The following is an 18873-nucleotide window of genomic DNA, read 5'->3' as shown; positions in this document are numbered from 1 at the left end:
CCAAAACAAAAACCTGCCATTTTAGGTAACTTTAATGAAGTGTAAATGTAAATACTAAAACTTTTTTTTAAATCTCTGTGATGGCATTTTTTTTTTTCAATTTTTGTTTGTTTGTTTGATGTTTGAGACAGAGCTTCTCTTTATAATGGCTCTGCCTGTCCTGGAACTTGCTTTGTAGACCAGGCTGGCCTTGACCTCACTGAGCTCTGCCTGTGTGATGCATTTTCATTCTGTGTGCAATCCTTCCTTCTTCATCACTGTCCAGTGCACTCCTCTCACTGTCCTGGGCTCCCCATTAGCTATTTCCTCCCCTTTCCCTTTGGTGGTAATACCCACATATAGATTTTGCATCATATGGTTTAATACACTAAGATAGCTTAAAGGTAACTGTAGCACATGCATAAACTAGAAGCAAGAGTTCTATTACTAGACGTCTTATTTGCAACCCTGGATGGCCTGGACCTTGCTTGCGGTGTAGAGTGGACTGGCCTTAAACTCAGAGATCTCCCTCTGCCTCCTGAGTACTGGGATTAAAGGCATGCACCCACATGCCTGGCATGTATGTATGTATGTATATATGTATATACTCTATTTCCCAACTGCTTTTTATGAAAAGGTCTCACGTAGCCCAAGCTGGTCTGCAGTTTGTTATACAGCATGTGACCTTTTAATCCTTGTGCCTCTGCTTCCCAACTGTTCATACGACAGGCCTGCACCATGAAATCTTTTTTATATAGTACATTATTTTTATATAGTACATAATTTCCATATAATGTGGTGGTAACCTGTCAACTTCACACAATGTGCAGTCACATGGGAAGATGTGCCTCCATCACATTAGTCCTTTGGGAACATCATTTTCTTCACTAATGATTAGTGTGGGAAGGCTGGGTCCACAGTGGGTGGCACTACCCCTGAGCATGTGGTCCTGGGTCAGATAAACTGCAGAGCACAGCGTGGCGCAAGCCAGAAGGTGCCATTCCCCATTTGCCCCTTTCAGCTCCTGCCCCAGCTCCCCTTGATGGACAGACAGTAAGGCAGAATAAACCCTTTCCTCTGAGGTCGTGGTATTTATTTCAGCCAAAGCATGAAAGCTGGGACACACTCAAATACAGAACACAAGACAACTTTTAAGACAGGGAGTATTTTATTTAAAACCCATAGTGAAGTGGGCAGCTTGGGTCTCTGTCAAATCAATCATTCATAAGTCAGTAACTGTATGAAAGCACATATTGCCACATACAAATTAACTGATCAGACCACAACTTTCTATGTTGGAACAGAATAAACATCCCTGTGGAAGCAGCACCTTGTAACATTTAATTTAGTATTCCTCTCCTTCTTCCTCCCCCTCACCTTCCACAGAATCCACACCAACCTCCTCATAATCCTTCTCTAGGGCAGCCATGTCCTCACGGGCCTCAGAGAACTCACCCTCCTCCATGCCCTCACCCACATACCAGTGCACAAAGGCACGCTTGGCATACATCAGATCAAACTTGTGATCTAGGCGAGCCCAGGCCTCAGCAATGGCTGTGGTGTTGCTCAGCATGCACACAGCTCTCTGCACCTTGGCCAGGTCACCACCGGGTACCACAGTGGGAGGCTGGTAGTTAATGCCAACCTTGAAGCCAGTGGGGCACCAGTCCACAAACTGGATGGTACGCTTGGTCTTGATGGTGGCAATGGCAGCATTGACATCTTTGGGAACCACATCACCACGGTACAGCAGGCAGCAAGCCATGTATTTACCATGGCGAGGGTCACATTTCACCATCTGGTTGGCTGGCTCAAAGCAGGCATTGGTGATCTCTGCTACAGAAAGCTGCTCATGGTAGGCTTTCTCAGCAGAGATGACAGGGGCATAAGTGGCCAGGGGGAAGTGGATGCGAGGGTAGGGTACCAGGTTGGTCTGGAATTCTGTCAGATCAACATTCAGGGCCCCATCAAATCTGAGGGAAGCAGTGATGGAAGACACAATTTGACCTATCAACCTGTTTAGGTTAGTGTAGGTGGGGCGCTCAATGTCGAGGTTTCTACGACAGATGTCATAGATGGCCTCATTGTCTACCATGAAGGCACAATCAGAGTGCTCCAGGGTGGTGTGGGTGGTGAGGATGGAATTGTAGGGCTCAACCACAGCAGTGGAAACCTGGGGGGCTGGGTAAATGGAGAACTCCAGCTTGGACTTCTTTCCGTAATCCACAGAGAGCCGCTCCATCAGCAGGGAGGTGAAGCCAGAGCCAGTTCCCCCGCCAAAGCTGTGGAAAACCAAGAAACCCTGGAGACCTGTGCACTGGTCAGCCTGTGGGAGAAAAGGAAATGTAATGTTTTATTAGGAGGGCATACTCTTAGCACTATTTGCAATTCCTTTAGACTGGGAACCAAGACACCTTCCCACTGCATTTTAAACCCATCCATATATGGCATTTACCAGCTTGCGAATCCTGTCCAGGACAAGGTCAATGATCTCCTTGCCAATGGTGTAGTGGCCACGGGCATAGTTATTGGCAGCATCCTCCTTGCCTGTGATGAGCTGCTCAGGGTGGAAGAGCTGGCGGTAGGTGCCAGTGCGAACTTCATCTGGAAAGGGAGAAGATGTCAGCCATCGGCCACCAAGGACACACACAAGCTCACTCACCCTTCTGGGTCTGGAGAGAGATTCTGAGTATGTGACCAAGAAGGAATACCTCGGGGAAGCCCTCAGCCAGCTTACCGATGACTGTGGGTTCCAGGTCTACAAACACTGCCCGGGGCACATGCTTGCCAGCTCCTGTCTCACTGAAGAAGGTGTTGAAGGAGTCATCTCCTCCCCCAATGGTCTTGTCACTTGGCATCTGGCCATCAGGCTGGATGCCATGTTCCAGGCAGTAGAGCTCCCAGCAGGCATTGCCGATCTGGACACCAGCCTGGCCAACGTGGATGGAGATGCACTCACGCTGTGGAAAGAGGGAAAAAAATTATAAAATTAAGCTGTTACAATATTAAGCTGTATTTCTATTTTAGATCTTAATAGATTTCTAAAGTGTTTCTAAAAATACAAATATTGTTGAAATTTATTTGGAGTCACATCCCTAATATAACAGGAACAATGAAGAGCACCCACTACAAACACCAAAAGTGGGTGTGGCCTAGATGTCACCTTAATACTGCTTAAGACATGGTGCAAGCCCATTGTTTCCAAAGCCTTGCTTGAATAGAACAGTTTTCATATTTGATAAATATTCAAAGCATAGATTCTGTAAAACGAAATAATTATCCATAATAATACTAATTGCTTCTTTCCCCGATAAGTAAGGATGAAGTTTTCATCCTATAGGACCTGGTATTTCAACATGGACATCTGCAGTGCGGCTGGGGCCAGCAGCCACACCCTTCTGTGGACCCCATCAGCACTCTGGCTAGGCTACATAATAGATAAGAGTCTCACACTAGAGGACCTTCTGTTTCAACACTGACCTCTGCAGTGCGGCTGAGGCCAGGAGCCACACCCTTCTGCAGACCCCATCAGTACTTTGGCTAGTTGACAAGCTAGACAAAGTCTGATTTCTGCATTGCGGCGTTCTCTGTGCCTGGTGCTAGCCTGTGCTGTTACATTATTTAACAGAGAAAGCTCTATTTCCAGCAGCTGTCTATGCGATCTCTTTGTGCCGCTTTCACGGTCCCTCCTAACCCTGGCTGGGGCCATTAGCCTGAATTAATGAATTAGTGCACATATATTAGAACAAAAGATGGTTGGGCGCAGAGTATATTTTTTTTTATTTGCAGAAGATCCATTGTTTTTTGAAGGTTTTCCACTGTATGGAATGGAAACATTCTTAAAGCAGGCTAAGTTAGAAACAATGAGCGCCAATTTTTTAACAAACAAGTGAAAAGATAGCTAACATTTAAAAGTAGAAAATAATATTTTTATCCGATGAATCTCTACATACCACTAATATTACATTCTATAGAGATACACGTCTGTTGTGGAGGGGCAACTTTCATTGTCTGCGGGGGTGGGGGGCGGGGAAGGGCGTTTCCCTGGGTTCTGACCATCAGAGTACCCTAGGCTTCACAAAGTGGGCTTTGTCATTCCCCAACCATCCAGCTCCCCTCCCCCCTCAGCGAGAGGTCCCCGTTAAGCAAATCGTATTTTTGACAGCCCTGCAAACGAAACATCCCGTAAGACTACAGTTCCACAACGATTTTTTTTTAAGTAAAACTAAAAATAATTAAAAAAAAAAAAACCGCTTGGAAGAGGCTTAGTGAGAACCAACCCCTCCCAAAACGCCACGGAAGCAAGAGACAAACAACCCCGCCCCTGCGCCTCCCTGACAGCGGCTGCCATGGATCCGACACAAACTAACCATTTTCCTAGCGAAGTGGGGCGGTGTTTCTGGAGTGCGGGCTCGGCCGCCGCCCTGTCTTCCTACAGCAGCGGACCCTCGACCCCCAACCCGTCCCCGGCGGTCCCCGTGGTCCCCTGCAGTCCCTGGCTCTGCCAGCGCTCGCTCACCGGCGCTGCCTTTGTTCTTCCCGGTCTGGGCGTTTCCGTGTCCCGCACTGCGGCGGCGGGACTCAAGGACTAAGCTAAACTTATACCATGGAGACCACCCTTTCCCCGCAGAGGTGACCAAAGCCTTAGGCGTTTCCTTGCAGATCTGGGGCGACTGACACCCACCCTCTATCTACCGAGAGCCGGGGAAGGCTTGCTTACCATGGTTGCTGCTTCGCGGCTGCCGGGTGGATGGCGGAGGCGAGGAGGAGGTGTTGCTTCTTACAGCGCGACTCTTAGGCGGTCGATGTAAGAGAACCTGCGGCACTTGGGCGGATGGCTCCTTATATACAGCTCTGTCACCATGGGGATGGGCCAGGGCCTTTTCCTGTTGGTCCAGACCCCTCTGTCTGCCCAGAGAAGCCGCGACAGGAGAGTGGTGATTGGTGCAAGCGACATGGTATGAGGTAATCTCTCCCCCACCCCTTCCCCCTAGCATCCGTAGACTTTGCATCCTTCAGACAAAGGCCGTGCAAAGGCAGCTAGCCGAGCATCCATTATGGGGTGGAGTTGGGGAGGGGTGGAAAGGGAAGAAAGAAAACTGGGGTTGGATGATTATAAGTAGTTTAAACCTTAAACTGTAGTTAAAATCATCTAAGGTTTTTCCCAACACTTAATCACAGAATTTATGTTTAGATTCCTTATGGAAAATTCCAGCTTTTCATTTATAGTATACTGAATTTAATTACGTTCTGTCAGAATTCAACATCTCTATTTGCTTTAAAAAGTAGCAGAAGATGTGGGGGTGGTCAAAAAGGCGTGGCTGAATGTTTAGTTTCATAGTTATTGTATTATTGTTATTTTTTATTATTATTTGAGCAAAATTCAGTACGAGTACCATGCCTGTGACCTCAACAGCACCTGGGAGTCAGAGGCAGGAAGACTTGCAGCTCAAGGTCATCATAACTGGCCTTAGTGGTTTATGCCTGTAAATCCCAGCATTGGGAAGCTGGGGACTGCAGCTAATTTGTGCCCACCCTGGATATATAGTGTGATATCCTGTCTCAAAAACCAAAAGAGAAAGAAAGAAAGAAAGAAAGAAAGAAAGAAAGAAAGAAAGAAAGAAAGAAGAAAAGAGAAATAATATACAAAGTAGTACTTAATAGTTTACTAGAGAGCTTTCTTTCTTTAGCGGTAATTTTCTCCCATCACCCCTTCGTGCCCGGCCCCCTACCCCACCCTACCTCACCCCAGAGCCTGTGTTATTTTGTCCCTAGAAATGAGCCATCCTTTCTAATATGGAATTCAGAAACTGTAAGGAGAAAACATTGAGTTTAAAAAACTAGCTCTTTGTGTGGGCTTGTATTTCTACAGTCTTTTTTTTTTTTTTTTTTGAGGGGGAGGGGTGATATCAAGTAAAAAATAACTGAGATGCCAAACTAAAAAGAGGAGCGTTTTATAATATAAAAGGAAACCATTTTGTGATGTTTTCATCCCCAGACAACTGTGCAGTGCCAGCCCTGCTGCAGTTTTATGTAGTTCCCTGAATTCTGTAAATAGCCCCTTCCACAGCTGGGCTTCTGACTGTGGGAACTGTAGCTGCTCTCCCCAAGGCTGCTCAGCCAGAGACTGTGGTCGTTGCTCAATTGCCCCTTGGGACAAAAATGCCTTGCTTTCACTCCTAGGAAATAGATTACAGTGGCACTCTTTTGCTATGTAGAAAGGCTCCATTGTCAGCAAGGAAGATCTCTATACAGTGAGTCTCCGAGCTTCGAACCACTGGTAATTTGCAGGATGAAATTTTAGAGGAAAAGAGATATTTGTTTGGGCACTGAGCTAAAAATGTGAATTTTGACAGATGGCTTCCCTTTCAGTAGCAGAGTCTTGGTCGCCCGCAGCTCTGTTTGCAAGCCCTGTGGAGTCCATTCATTCCGGCTGGGCTCACAAGGCACAAGGCACTGGTGTGGGAGGGAGGGGATTGGGAACACAGCAGCTGCAGGTTGTGAGCTAACAATGGTGGCCATGAGTTCTTCTAGCCTGAGGTCCACAGCTCTGCCTTTCTTGTTTAAATTTATCATAAAAGTCTTTTCTAAGGAAAAACTAAACAAATCAATATAACCCACATACAGACAAATAATTGTTTACTTCTAGCATATTTCCTAGGAAAACAACCCCCTCGTCTTCATTATTTTATAACAGAGGGAAGAGAGATGACTTGACTACCCGAACATGTAAGTATATCAGCAAGAACAAGAACTAAATGGTGTCAGCGCTCTCTCAGAGAAGGCCACACCCATGTGCTCCGATATTGTTCTGATCACTTCTCTCTTAACTCTTATGTTTAAAATTGATAGTAATGAATAAATCCCAACTGTGCTTCATTAAAAAAAAATTAAATGGCAGAGAGAATATAAAGATTGACAAATAGCTTGTTGAAAATATCGTCACAATTAAAAACTATTTCATTTGTGCATGTATTGTGCAGGTGTGCATGTGTATTAGAAAATGTGTGTGTGTGTGTGTTTGTGTGTGTGTGTGTGTGTGTGTGTGTGTGTGTGTTTGTCTTTGGAGGCCAGAGGACAACTACAGGAGCAGATTCTCTTCTTTCACCGTGGGAGTTCAAGGGACAAACCTCACCCTCTCAGCCATGGTAGCAAGTGCCTTTACCAGCTAAGCCTCCCCTCCTTCCCTCCAATAACAATAATAATGATAAGCATACACGACAGAGCTGCGATGAAGGAGAATACAATTTTTTTCACGTATGGTGATTCATTTCTAGTTCCTGACAATAGAAAAAGATGAGAAATGTCTTCTGTTCTTTTGTTTTACAGGGGGATTAAAAGGAGGATCCTTGGTCACACCACTCAGAGCCATTCTGTTCCTTATGCAAATGAGAGGCTTTTTTTTTTTTTCTCACTCCTTGAGCATAAATAACTTAAGATCTAGGTCAGAAACAGGCTATTCACTTAAACACTGAAATCCTACATATATGACTGAGACCAGTAGGGGGATGTTAGTCCGTTCTTTTTGTCCCTTACCGGATTTAATCAAATACAAACTATGGGGGGAAAAAACATATTTTTGTTTACATGTTGCTAGCTCTTAATTTTACTGTTAACCTCTTTACTTACATCAACAAGCAGGTATATAATAGTGCGTGCTGCTAACAGGTCCGTTCTGTGCACATAGATATTAGTAGAAAATCTTAATTAATGCCTGTGTAGTCTAATTATCTATTTGCAGGTTCAGACCTGGCCTTATACTTTATCGTTTTATCCCTTCTTTCAAGCCTCATGCATGCCAGGCAAGCGCTTTACCCCGGAGCTACATCCCAGCCCTGCATGGTGGCTCCTCTTAGCTCTGGATAGTCTTAGCGATCTCAAACATTCAGCTGTGAAAGGTTCTGTGGTTCACTTAATGGCCGTGTATACCTGGAAGTTTCTGTGGTTCACTAATGGCTCAGTATACCTGGCTTCTGAAGTCAGAAACAACTGCTATAGACGTCTTTCTTACCTGTTTCAGGCCCCATGGAATCATCGTGTCAAGTCTATCTCATAAATCTTTCCTGTTTGTCATTTTGAAAAAATGGCTCATGTAGCATGGGCTAGCTTCCAACTTGATTTAGTATGTAGCTAAGGCTAGCCTTGAACTCCCGATCTTCCGGCCTCCATGTCCCAAGTGCTGAGATTATAGGCATATGCCGTCACAAGTAACACTCAATTCTCATTTTTAAAAAATTTGTTGTTGTTGTTGTTGTTGTTGTATTGAGACAGGGTTTCTCTGTGTATTCCCGGCTGTCCTGGAACTCACTCTGTAGACCAGGCTGGTCTCAAACTCACAGAATTCCACCTGCCTCTGCCTTCAAAGTGCTAGGATTAAAGTCATGTGCCGCAAGCAAAGTCACAGGGCTTCACTGGTCTTTTGAAACCTCAGATCCCACCACTAGTGACTCACCTCCTCCAATGCGGATGCACTTCCTGATCCTTCCCAAACCAAGTGTTCAAACGTGAGCTTTATGCGGGGTGTTCTTATTCAAACCACCAGAGTGTGTGTGTGTGTGTGTTTGGCAATTTCATACATAAGTACCCTCCACCTTCCACTTCCTCCCAGACTATCCCTTCCCTCTCAGAAGTTCATGACTTTCTCTTCTTCCTCTTATTTCCTAATGCCATCCAACTGAATCGCTACGGGAGAGCCACGCCGCTTTTAGAATAATAGCAGGTATGTACTGCAGGTCATGTCGTCATTCTACTGTTGAAAGCAGACCAGTGATTGTGTAAGGTAACAACCCCAAATCTTGTTTGCCTGTTTGAATTTCATACCAGAAGTAGCACATTTTATACTTTAAAAATATCTGACAGTTCTGGGCTGAGGAGATGGCTCGCTGGGTATGAAGAGCACCAGCTGTTCTTCCAGAAGGCTCGCTTTCTGTCCCCAGCACCCACATGGTGGCTCAAACTATCTGTAACTCCAGTTCAGGGGATTTGATTCCCTCTTCTGGTCCCTTGGCTACCAGGCACATATATGATACATACACATGCAGGCAAAACACAGATACGTGATTTTTTTTTTTTTTTTTTTGGTTTTTTCGAGACAGGGTTTCTCTGTGTAGCCCTGGCTGTCCTGGCACTCACTTTGTAGACCAGGCTGGCCTCAAACTCAGAAATCCGCCTGCCTCTGCCTCCCGAGTGCTGGGATTAAAGGCGTGCGCCACCACGCCCGGCTTTTTTGGTTTTTCGAGACAGGGTTTCTCTGTGTAGTCCTGGCTGTCCTGGAACTCACTTTGTAGACCAGGCTGGCCTCGAACTCAGAAATTTGCCTGCCTCTGCCTCCCAAGTGCTGGGATTAAAGGCGTGTGCCACTACCATCTGCTTTTACAGATGGTTCTGAGCCTCATTGCTTTTGATTTTCAAAATCCTGTGCATGTATGTGCTCATGCATGTGCATGTGTGCTTGTGTGTGCATGTGAGCACCATAGCACACGTATGGATCGGAGGATATCACCCCTTAACGTCCACCTTTAGGGTAGGATCCTCATTCTTGCTCCCCAGATTTGCATGGCTCCCGTGATCCAAACTCAGGCCCTCACACTCACATGGCAAGCATCTGACCCACTGAGCCCATCGATTTATTTCAGTCTGGTCTCAGACTTGCTCTGTAGCTGAGAATGACCCTGAACTTGTACTCCTCAGGCCTCCGTGTTCCAAGAGCTGAGACAATGTTTTTATGTGGTGCGAGGCATTGAACCCAGGGCTTCAAGGATGCTACACAAGCACTCTAGGCACAAAACTTCATCCCTCGCTGGACACACTGATTTATTGATTTATTTATTTGTTTGTTTATTTGTTTGTTTATTTTTACGATTTATTTTATGTGTATGAGTGCTCTATCTACATGCACACCTCCGTGCCAGAAGAGGGCATCAGATCCCACTCTAGATGGATGTGAGCCACCAATGTGGTTGCTGGGAATTGAACTCAGGACCTTCATTAGAGCAGACAGTGCTCTTAACCATTGAGCCATCTCTCCAGCCCCTGGACACACTGATTTTAAGTTGACATTAAAAATTTAAATAATTGTTCTAGAAGTTGGTATGGAAATGGTAGACACAGTGGGCCCCAGGATTGAAGGAGTCATGGAAAGGACCTGAGGCCTGGCACTTGGAGAGGCCAGAAGAGGCATTGGGGAAGTTGCAGTCTCAGATGCAGTGGAGACCCCTCCCTCCCCAAGATTTTGGAAATGCAAGAAACATGGGCCATTTACTAAGGATAGTGGCAGTTGTGCAATGGACCTGGCCTGAGACTGTAAAAAAAAAAAAAAAAAAAAAAGCTGTCTGTGCTGTGGATGGCAGAAGGAGAGGAGAGCGTGCCCGAGCCCTGTGGAGCCCAGTAGTTTGTAAGTGAGCTCAGATACTGGACCCTGAGGCTTTTGTATGGTTGGGTTTTGGTCTCACGTTGATCTGATGACTCACCTTTTTTTTTTTCACCCCCTACTGGAATGAAAAAGTATATATATTTTTGAATCAGAATTCTACTGTGTAGCACTGGCTCTTCTGGAATTCACTGAAGACCTTAAATTCACAAAGATCTGTCTGCCTCTGCCTCCGATGCATTGGAATTTAAAGGTGTGAGCCAGGAGGCCCAGTCTTTTGTTGTGTTTGGAACAGACTTTTTTTTTTTAATTTTACTGGAGCCCAGTGTTGAGATACAGTTTTTAAAAAGGTCTTGGATGTTTGTTTGTTTGTGTATGTATGTATGTATTTATTTGTTTGAGCTCTTGAACTTTTAAAGCATTGAAAGGTTATGGTTTGAAATGACATGTTTGTGTGCCAGGGTTGACTGGGATGGAGGTCGGGGGTGGACTGTCATTGTTATCTTCAGCTGTCAACTTAGTACAGACCTAGAGTCACTTGGGAAGCGGAAACAGCAGCTGAAAAATTGCTTTTATCAGACTGGCCGGTGGCCGTATCTGTGAGGGCAGACTTTAATTGCTAGTAGATGTAGGCTGACCCAGTCCACTGTGGGCAGCACCATTCCTAGGCAGGTGGGATTGGGCTGTATAAAAAAGGCAATTGAGCAGCGCAGCGGTGGCGCACGCCTTTAGTCCTAGCACTTAGGAAGCAGAGGCAGGTAGATTTCACATTCGGGTGTTTGAGGCACATACCTGCAATCCCAGAACTTGGAAACAGGATGATCAGCCCAGGGCCAATCTCAGCCATGAAGTGGATCTGGTGGTATCATGGGATACATGAAACCATGTCTAAATAAATAAATAAATAAATAAACATCAATTACATCACATCATCCCTGTCCTTCTGACCTGCATCAGCACCTTTCTTCTCATCCTTTGGGAAATGACCCTATGTGCCCATGTGACCCTGCCTTCATAGCAAGACCTTTGAGTGTAAATATAGGTAGAGTCCAGCAGCCAGATACCCTAACTTCTCCAACAGAACAACCCAAAACTTTAAAGTTATTTTTTTTCCTTTTTTTGAAAATAGAAGAATAAAGCAAAAAAAAAAAAAAAAAAAAGAGCCGGGCGTGGTGGCGCACGCCTTTAATCCCAGCACTTGGGAGGCAGAGGCAGGCGGATTTCTGAGTTCGAGGCCAGCCTGGTCTACAAAGTGAGTGCCAGGACAGCCAGGGCTACACAGAGAAACCCTGTCTCAAAAAACCAAAAAAAAAAAAAAAAAAAAAAAAAAGAAAAGAAAAAATAATAAGAAGAAAATAGATTTTTGTGGTGGTGCAGGCCTTTAATCCCAGCACTTGGGAGGCAGAGGCAGGCAGATTTCTGAGTTCGAGGCTGGCCTAGTCTACAAAGTGAGTTCCAGGACAGCCAGGGCTATACAGAGAAACCCTGTCTCAAAAAAAAAAAAAAAAGATTTTTTTTCTCACATAATATATGCTGACTATGGTTTCCCCTGCCTCTACTCCTCTGAGTTCTTAACTCCCCTTCTATCTGAATCCGCACTCTCTCATTAGAAAACAAACATATTTCTAAGACATAGTAATAAAATATAATAAATTATAATAAAATAAAAACAAAAACTAACACATCAGATCAGAGACCCACCCATTCTCACACTCAGGAGTCCCAGGAAAACACTAAACTGGAAGCCATAATAAAAATGCAGAAGCCCTGGTGCCGACTGGTGCCGGCACTGTGCGGGCTGCCTCTGTGAGTTCATAGGCGCACTGGCCATGTTTGTTCAGAGGGCCTTGTTGGCCTGGTGTCCTCCATTCCCTCTGGCTCTCAGATGATTTCTGTTTCCTTTCCTACAGGGTTCCCTGAGCCCTGAGGGAAGGAGTCTGATAGAGGCATCCTGTTAAGGGCTGAGTGTCCCAAGATTTCCTCTCTGCACAAAGTCTGGCTGTGTTTTTGTATTTCCATCCGCTGCAGGGCAGGAGGAAGCGTCTCTGAGGATGGCTGAACGAGGTACTGATCTAGGATTGCAGCAGAATGTCCTTAGATGTCATTTATTACTGTGGGGCCTTTTTTTTCTTTTGTTTTAAGACTAGTGGAATTTGGACTTACCCCGGTTTCTTTGGCTATCTAGTCTGGGTTCTTGGTCACCTTGCTACGGGTTCTGTCTCGTGGAGTGGACCTTAAGTCAAATCAGATATCGATTGGTTACTCCCAGGGGCTTTGTGCCACCGATGCCTCAGCTCATCTTATAGGCAGGATAGAATTGTATATGAAAGGGTTTGTGGTTGGGTTGGTGTTTATGTTTCTCCTTTGGTAGGGTGCGGAGTACCTTCCTATACCAACACACTAGAACCTAGGGGCAAAGGCTCTGTGCAGGCACCAGCTCTAGTGTTCGGTGAGCTGTGTAGGGGCTGGGCTCACTGTGGAGCCTGGCCATCAATTAGGGAGAGCAAGCTATAGTTTCGGCAAAAGCCTTGGTTGTTTGGGGATTCCCATGAGACCCCTTTGACCAACAACTCAATGACATGTAACCCAATCCTGGTACAGGGAGATTCATTTTACGATGAAAGATGTTGAGTTGGGGCTCTGTCTTCCCCAGTATTTGGTGATTTCATTTTTTGGGGGGGGGGGCTGATTTATTTATTATTGTAACTACACTGTAGCTGTCTTCAGACACACCAGAAGAGGGCGCCAGATCTCATTACGGGTGGTTGTGAGCCACCATGTGGTTGCTGGGATTTGAACTCTGGGCCTTCAGAAGAGCAGCCAGTGCTCTTACCCGTTGAGCCATCTCGCCAGCCCTGGTGATTTCATTTAAATTGCCTTCAAATACGTACGTATTTTAGGAAGATTCTACTGTGCTAGGTTTCCTAACTACCCCTCGAATGCCCCTAACTACTAGCTGTCTCTCCTCTTAGCCTCCCTCTCCCCTCCCCCATCTCGTCTTGATCTTTCTGTTCCACCCATCCATCCATATCTATTCTATTTCCCTTTCCCAGTGAGGTCTATCTGTATGTATGTGCCCTCTGCTTCCTTGCACTACACCTAACATCTGTGGGTCTATGGATTGCAACATTGTTACTACGGACTTAAAAAGCTAATATCCAGCCCGGCATGGTGGCGCACACCTTTAATTCCAGCACTCCGGTGGTAGAGGCAGGCTGATTTCTGAGTTCGAGGCCAGCCTGGTCTACAAAGTGAGTTCCAGGACAGCCAGGGCTACACAGAGAAACCCTGTCTCGAAAAAGAAAAAAAAAAAAAGAAAAAAAAGCTAATATCCACATATAAGCCGGTACATACCATATTTATCTTTCTGGGTCTGAGATAAACCTCATTCAGGATGATATTTTTCCCTGGTTTCATCTATTTACCTTTGAATTTCATGATTTCATTCTTTTTAACAGCTGGGGGATACTCAGTTGTGTAAATATCCCACATCTTCTTTTTTTTTTTTTTGGTTTTTCGAGACAGGGTTTCTCTGTGTAGCCCTGGCTGTCCTGGCACTCACTTTGTAGACCAGGCTGGCCTCGAACTCAGAAATCCGCCTGCCTCTGCCTCCCGAGTGCTGGGATTAAAGGCGTGCGCCACCACGCCCGGCTCCCACATCTTCTTTATCCATCCTTCTGTTGAGGGACATCTAGTTTGTTTCTAGTTTCTGGCTATTATGCACAGAGCAGCAGTAAACAAGTGTCTCTGTGATAGGATGAAGGGTCCTGCAGGCATAGGCTTGAGTGGTATGGCTGGATCTTGAGGTAGATCAATTCCCATCTTCCTGAGGAAATGTTGCATTGATTACCATAGCATCTGTTTAAGTTTGCAGCCACACCAGCAAGGGATGGGTGCTCCCCTTATTCCATGTCCTCCCACAATGGATAGGTGCTCCCCTTACCCCATGTCCTCCTTAGCATGAGCTGTCACTTGTGTTATTGATCTTGGCCATTCTGGCTGGTGTAAGATGGGAATCTCAAAGCAGTTTTTTTTTGTTTGTTTGTTTTTCGAGACAAGGTTTCTCTGTGTAGCCCTGGCTGTCTTGGCACTCACTTTGTATCACTCTGTAGACCAGGCTGGCCTCGAACTCAGAAATCCACCTGCCTCTGCCTCCTGAGTGCTGGGACTAAAGGCGTGCACCACCACACCCGGCTCAAAGCAGTTTTGACTTTCATTTCCCTGATGGCTAAAGATGTTGGGCATTTCTATTTATTTATTTATTTATTTATTTATTTATTTATTTATTTATTTATATTCTCTTTACATCCAGATCGCAGCCCCCCCCACCCTCCTCTACTCCCAGTCCCACCCTTATAAATCCCTCCCCCATTACTCACTCTCAGTTGGGTACCACCCTGCCCTGGGACATCCAATCACAGCAGGACTAAGCACATCCTCTCCCACTGAGACCTAGCCAGGAAGTCTAGTCAGAGGAAGGGGATCCAATGGCAGGCAACAGAGTCAGAAGTAGCCGCTGCTTCAAAAGTTAGGCGACCCACATGAAGACTAAGCTGCACATCTGCTCTAAATTTGTAGAGGGCGTAGGTCTAGTTCCTGCATGCTCTTGGTTGGTTGGTTGGTTATTTGGTTGGTTGGTTGGTTGGTTGGTTGGTTGGTTGGTTCAGTCTCTGTGAGCCCCAATTGGCCCAGGTTAGTTGACTCTGTAGATCTTGTGGTGTCCTTGACCCCTCAGGCTTGTTCAATTCTATCTCCCACTCTTCCACAAGACTCTCCAGCTCCACCTGATATTGGGCTGTGAGTCTCTGCATCTGTCTCCATCCACGGCTGGATGAAACCTCTCAGGAGACAGTTATGCTAGGTTTGTTGGACATTTCTTCAAGAGTTTCTCAACCATTTGAGTTTCCTCTATTGAGAATTCTCTGTTTGGATCTACCCATTTTTAAAATTGGGTAGTTTTCTTGATAGTCTAGTCTAGTCTAGTCTAGTTTTGTTTTATTTATTTATTTATTTTTATTTCTTTATATATTTGAGATGTTAGCTTCTCTGGGATGTGTAGTTGGAAAAAAAAATCTTTCCCCATCTTTGTCTGTGGCTTTGTCTGAGTGTTGGTGGTTTTCACCATGCAAAAGTTTTTCAGTTTCATGAGGTCCCACTTATTTATTGTTGATCCTAGAACCTGGGCTAATGGTGTTCTGTTCAGAAAGTCTTTCCCTGTGCCAGTGTGTTCAAGACTATTCCCCTTTCTCTTCTGTCAGGCTCAGTGTATCTGAGTTTATGATGAGGTCTTGGCCCATTTGGAGTTGAGTTTTGTGCTGGGTGATAAGTATGGGTCTATTTGTATTCTTCTACAGGCAGCCATCCATCGTGACCGGCAACACTTGGTGAAGATATCTTTTTTTCCAGTGTGTATTTCTGGCTTCTTTATCGAAAACCAGGTGTTCATAGGTCTGTGGATTATCATCTGGATCTTCAATTCGAATCCATGATCAGCACGGTCGGCATGTCTGATTTGTGGCAATGCCATGCTGTTTTTATCACTATAGCTTTGTCGTATAGACATCTTGAAATCAGGGAGAGTGATGCTTCCTGAAGTTCTTTTAGGATCCAGGATTGCTTTAGCTATCCTGGGTTTTTGTTTCCATATGAAGCTGAAAAAATTGTTCTTACACGATCTGTGAAGAACTATGTTAGAGTTTTGTGGGGGTTGCATTGACTCTGTAGGTTGCTTTAGGGAGAAATACCATTTTATACTATATTAAGCCATGAGAATGGGAGAGATTTCCATTTTCTTTTTTTTTTTTAATTTATTTATTTTATGTACACTGTTGCTGTCTTCAGACACACCAGAAGAGGGCATCAGATCCCATTACAGATGGTTGTGAGCCACCATGTGGTTGCTGGGAATTGAACTCAGGACCTCTGGAAGATCAGTCAGTGCTCTTACCCGCTGAGCCATCTCTCCAGCCCCCAAGATTTCCATTTTCTGAGACATTTTCCTCAACTTCTTTCTTCAATGTTTTAAGGTTTTTACCATACACATTTTCACTTGCTTGGTTAGGGTAAAGTTACCCCAAGAGATTTTATATTATTTGAGGCTGTTGTGAAGGGTGTTGTTTCTTGATTTCTTCCCCTGTCTGTTTGTTGTTTGAACATAGAAGTGCTTCTGCTTCTGTGAGGTAATTTTGTATCCAGCTACTTTGCTGAAAGTGTTTATCAGCTGTAGGAGTTTTCTGGTGGCATTTTAAGTTGATGTTGGCTATGGGCTTGCTGTAACTGCCCGGTTCCTTGCTTTCTCTTGACCTTTCTGCTTCTTAGGAGAGTGTGGTGACTGTGTGTTGTCTGGTAGGAAAAATTTCTGGGATCCTGATGGGTATGGCCACTTGGGGTTCTAGGTAAAATATGTTTTTAGATATTGGGAGCTGACAGGAATGGGGATGGGCTGGAGTTGCTGAAGAGATCAATAAAGGGGAGGAGAGCAGAGTGGCCCTCTAGGGTCTGTGTAGTATCCTGGGATTGGGGGGCAGAGAGCAAGGAGAGGCCACAGCAGAATACACAGCTGATACAGAACTGATACAGAGCTGGGGAGGAGACCAGGGGACTGGACTTGGAGGAATGGAGGAAGAGGTGAGGATCTGTAGTTAGCCTGCCTGCTTCCCAGCAGGACTGTGGGTTCCCAGGAGCTGTCTTCTGGAGTTGGGTATTGTCAGGAGCCTCTCTCAGGATGAATGAGCCTTTAAGAACAAGAAACATGTCCTGGGCTGATATACTTCAGTGAACAAGAACAGTTAGCCAGAAGTGGAACTACAGGAGGCAAACCACAAAGTTAGTGCATTTAGAGACTTTCCAAGAGCTGTGTGTGCTGGTGGGTTAGGTCTTTGTTTGGCAGATGGTGCTGTCTACATGCAGAGTTTTACAGCCTGGAAGGTACTTCCAGCATGGAGTCAGCTGTGTTTAGATCTGGGACCCTGTTACGTTGGAGGCTGGATAAATCAATTAGTGTGGGTTCTTTTTTTAGGAGTGGTAGATGTGTGTGAGCCACTGGAGATACAGGGGAGGGAGGTGCTCAGCAGGTGGTCGGCTCCTGAGGCTGGGATGAGAAGAGCGAAGATCTACAGTTAACTACTCTTTTCCTTAGTCAGACTGGTCCTAACCTCTCATTTAATCAATGCAATGATGTGATGATTATGGTACCGTAGTAACGTGACTTCCATCTTAATTTTAGGGTTTACTACCAATGTACTGAATAGATGGCTCTCACTTGTAGAGCCTTAAAAGAATGAGTTCTAGTGTTAAAGATTTAGATAAGACTATGACTCCCAGGCCTCATAGACAGACAGGCAGGCAGGCAGCCACGCAGGCACACACACACACACACACACACACACACACACACACACACAGTATGGCAGCATAGTCCTATAATTCCAGCATTCAGAAGTAGAAGCTGGAGCATAAGGAATTCAAGGTCATCTTCTGCTACATAGGGAGTCTGAGGCTGCTCTGGGCTAGATGAGATCCTGTCTCCAAAACAACAGAAATAACAACCATGGAGGGCTGGAGAGATGGCTCGGCAGTTAAGAGCACTGCCTGCTCTTCTAAAGGTCCTAAGTTCAATTCCTAGCAACCACATGGTGGCTCATAACCATCTGTAATGGGATATGACGCCCTCTTCTGGTGTGTCTGAAGACAGCTACAGTGTACTCATATACATGAAATAAATAAACAACCATGGAATCCAAAGATTACCCTCTCTCTAGAATTCAGAATTTTATTTATTTGAAAATCAGAACTTTAATTTTCAGGGTGTTTGTTTGTTTGTTTGTTTGTTTTTTAAAGACCAGATCTTGCTCAACATGGCTTCAAATTCACAGCAATCCTTTTACCTCTGCCTCTCAAGTGCTGGGATTGCAGATGTGCAGTGTGTGAGCGTGTTGGGGAAGGGAAAGAGGGTCTCTCACTAGCTGACTCACTGCTTAGCCTAGCTCAACCTCAAAATCTTGACGACCTTCCTCTCAGTTGCTGTAATTGTAGGAGTGAGACAGAATTTTTTTTTACATTTAAAAATTCTTTTCTGTGTATGAGTTTTACACACAACACACACACACACACATACACACACACACACACACACACACACACATGGTCGCATCTTCTACAGAATCAAGTTATCCTAACGTCTAAGCCCTCCCTCTCTCCAGCCCTGTGTTTAGTTTTGAGAGAGTGTTTCTGGTAGTCGAGGTGACTTTGAACCTGATATTTAGCTAAGGATGGTCTTCAGCTCCTAAGCCAACCCCTACATCCATAGTGCTGGAAGTCCATGAGGGTATCTCCCTAATAACAGGAGTGAATTTCCATTTCAGAAGTAAAACTTGGGGCTGGCCACTAGGAATTAGACTCCAGTGAGTATATGGAGTTTTTCTTTTCTTTTTTGGGGGGTGGTGGTGGTGGTGGTTCCAGAGGGTGGGGAGCAAGCATGGGAAAACTGGGAGGTGAGCACGATGGATTGGGGTGCATGATTTGAG

General features: G+C 45.2%; 1 protein-coding gene and 1 long non-coding RNA gene across 3 annotated transcripts; one reads left to right on the top strand and one right to left on the bottom strand.

Annotated features, from left to right (window-relative positions):
* Positions 1-1128: 1128 nt before the first annotated feature.
* On the bottom strand, positions 1129-4879 carry LOC110310099 (tubulin alpha-1A chain). Its single transcript, XM_029469526.2, has 4 exons — positions 4700-4879; positions 2717-2939; positions 2435-2583; positions 1129-2305 (listed from the first exon to the last, which is right to left on the bottom strand). The coding sequence occupies exons 1-4, from the start codon at positions 4700-4702 to the stop codon at positions 1325-1327; spliced, it is 1356 nt and encodes a 451-aa protein (XP_029325386.2). The 5' UTR covers positions 4703-4879; the 3' UTR covers positions 1129-1324.
* Positions 4691-18426, top strand: LOC147000707 (uncharacterized). Of its 2 annotated transcripts, XR_015045546.1 has the most exons (4): positions 4691-4944; positions 6677-8698; positions 12259-12412; positions 15703-18426. It is a non-coding gene; the product is annotated as an uncharacterized LOC147000707 (long non-coding RNA). The 2 variants fall into 2 exon arrangements; XR_015045545.1 differs by lacking the exon at positions 4691-4944 and having other exon boundaries at positions 6510-8698.
* The last annotated feature ends 447 nt before the right edge of the window (positions 18427-18873 follow it).

This window comes from Mus caroli, unplaced genomic scaffold, assembly GCF_978045245.1.
Source record: "Mus caroli unplaced genomic scaffold, Mus_caroli_1 scaffold_16, whole genome shotgun sequence".
Lineage (NCBI taxonomy): Eukaryota > Metazoa > Chordata > Mammalia > Rodentia > Muridae > Mus > Mus caroli.
This window is presented reverse-complemented; position numbering and strand designations above follow the sequence as displayed.

What these genes read in the sequence shown, in the direction of transcription:
- LOC110310099 (XM_029469526.2), bottom strand. An exon ending in CCTGGAACCCACAGTCATCG is followed by an intron (nt 2,584 to 2,716) that starts GTAAGCTGGCTG and finishes CTCCCTTTCCAG; the next exon opens with ATGAAGTTCGCACTGGCACC. An exon ending in TGGACAGGATTCGCAAGCTG is followed by an intron (nt 2,306 to 2,434) that starts GTAAATGCCATA and finishes TTTCTCCCACAG; the next exon opens with GCTGACCAGTGCACAGGTCT.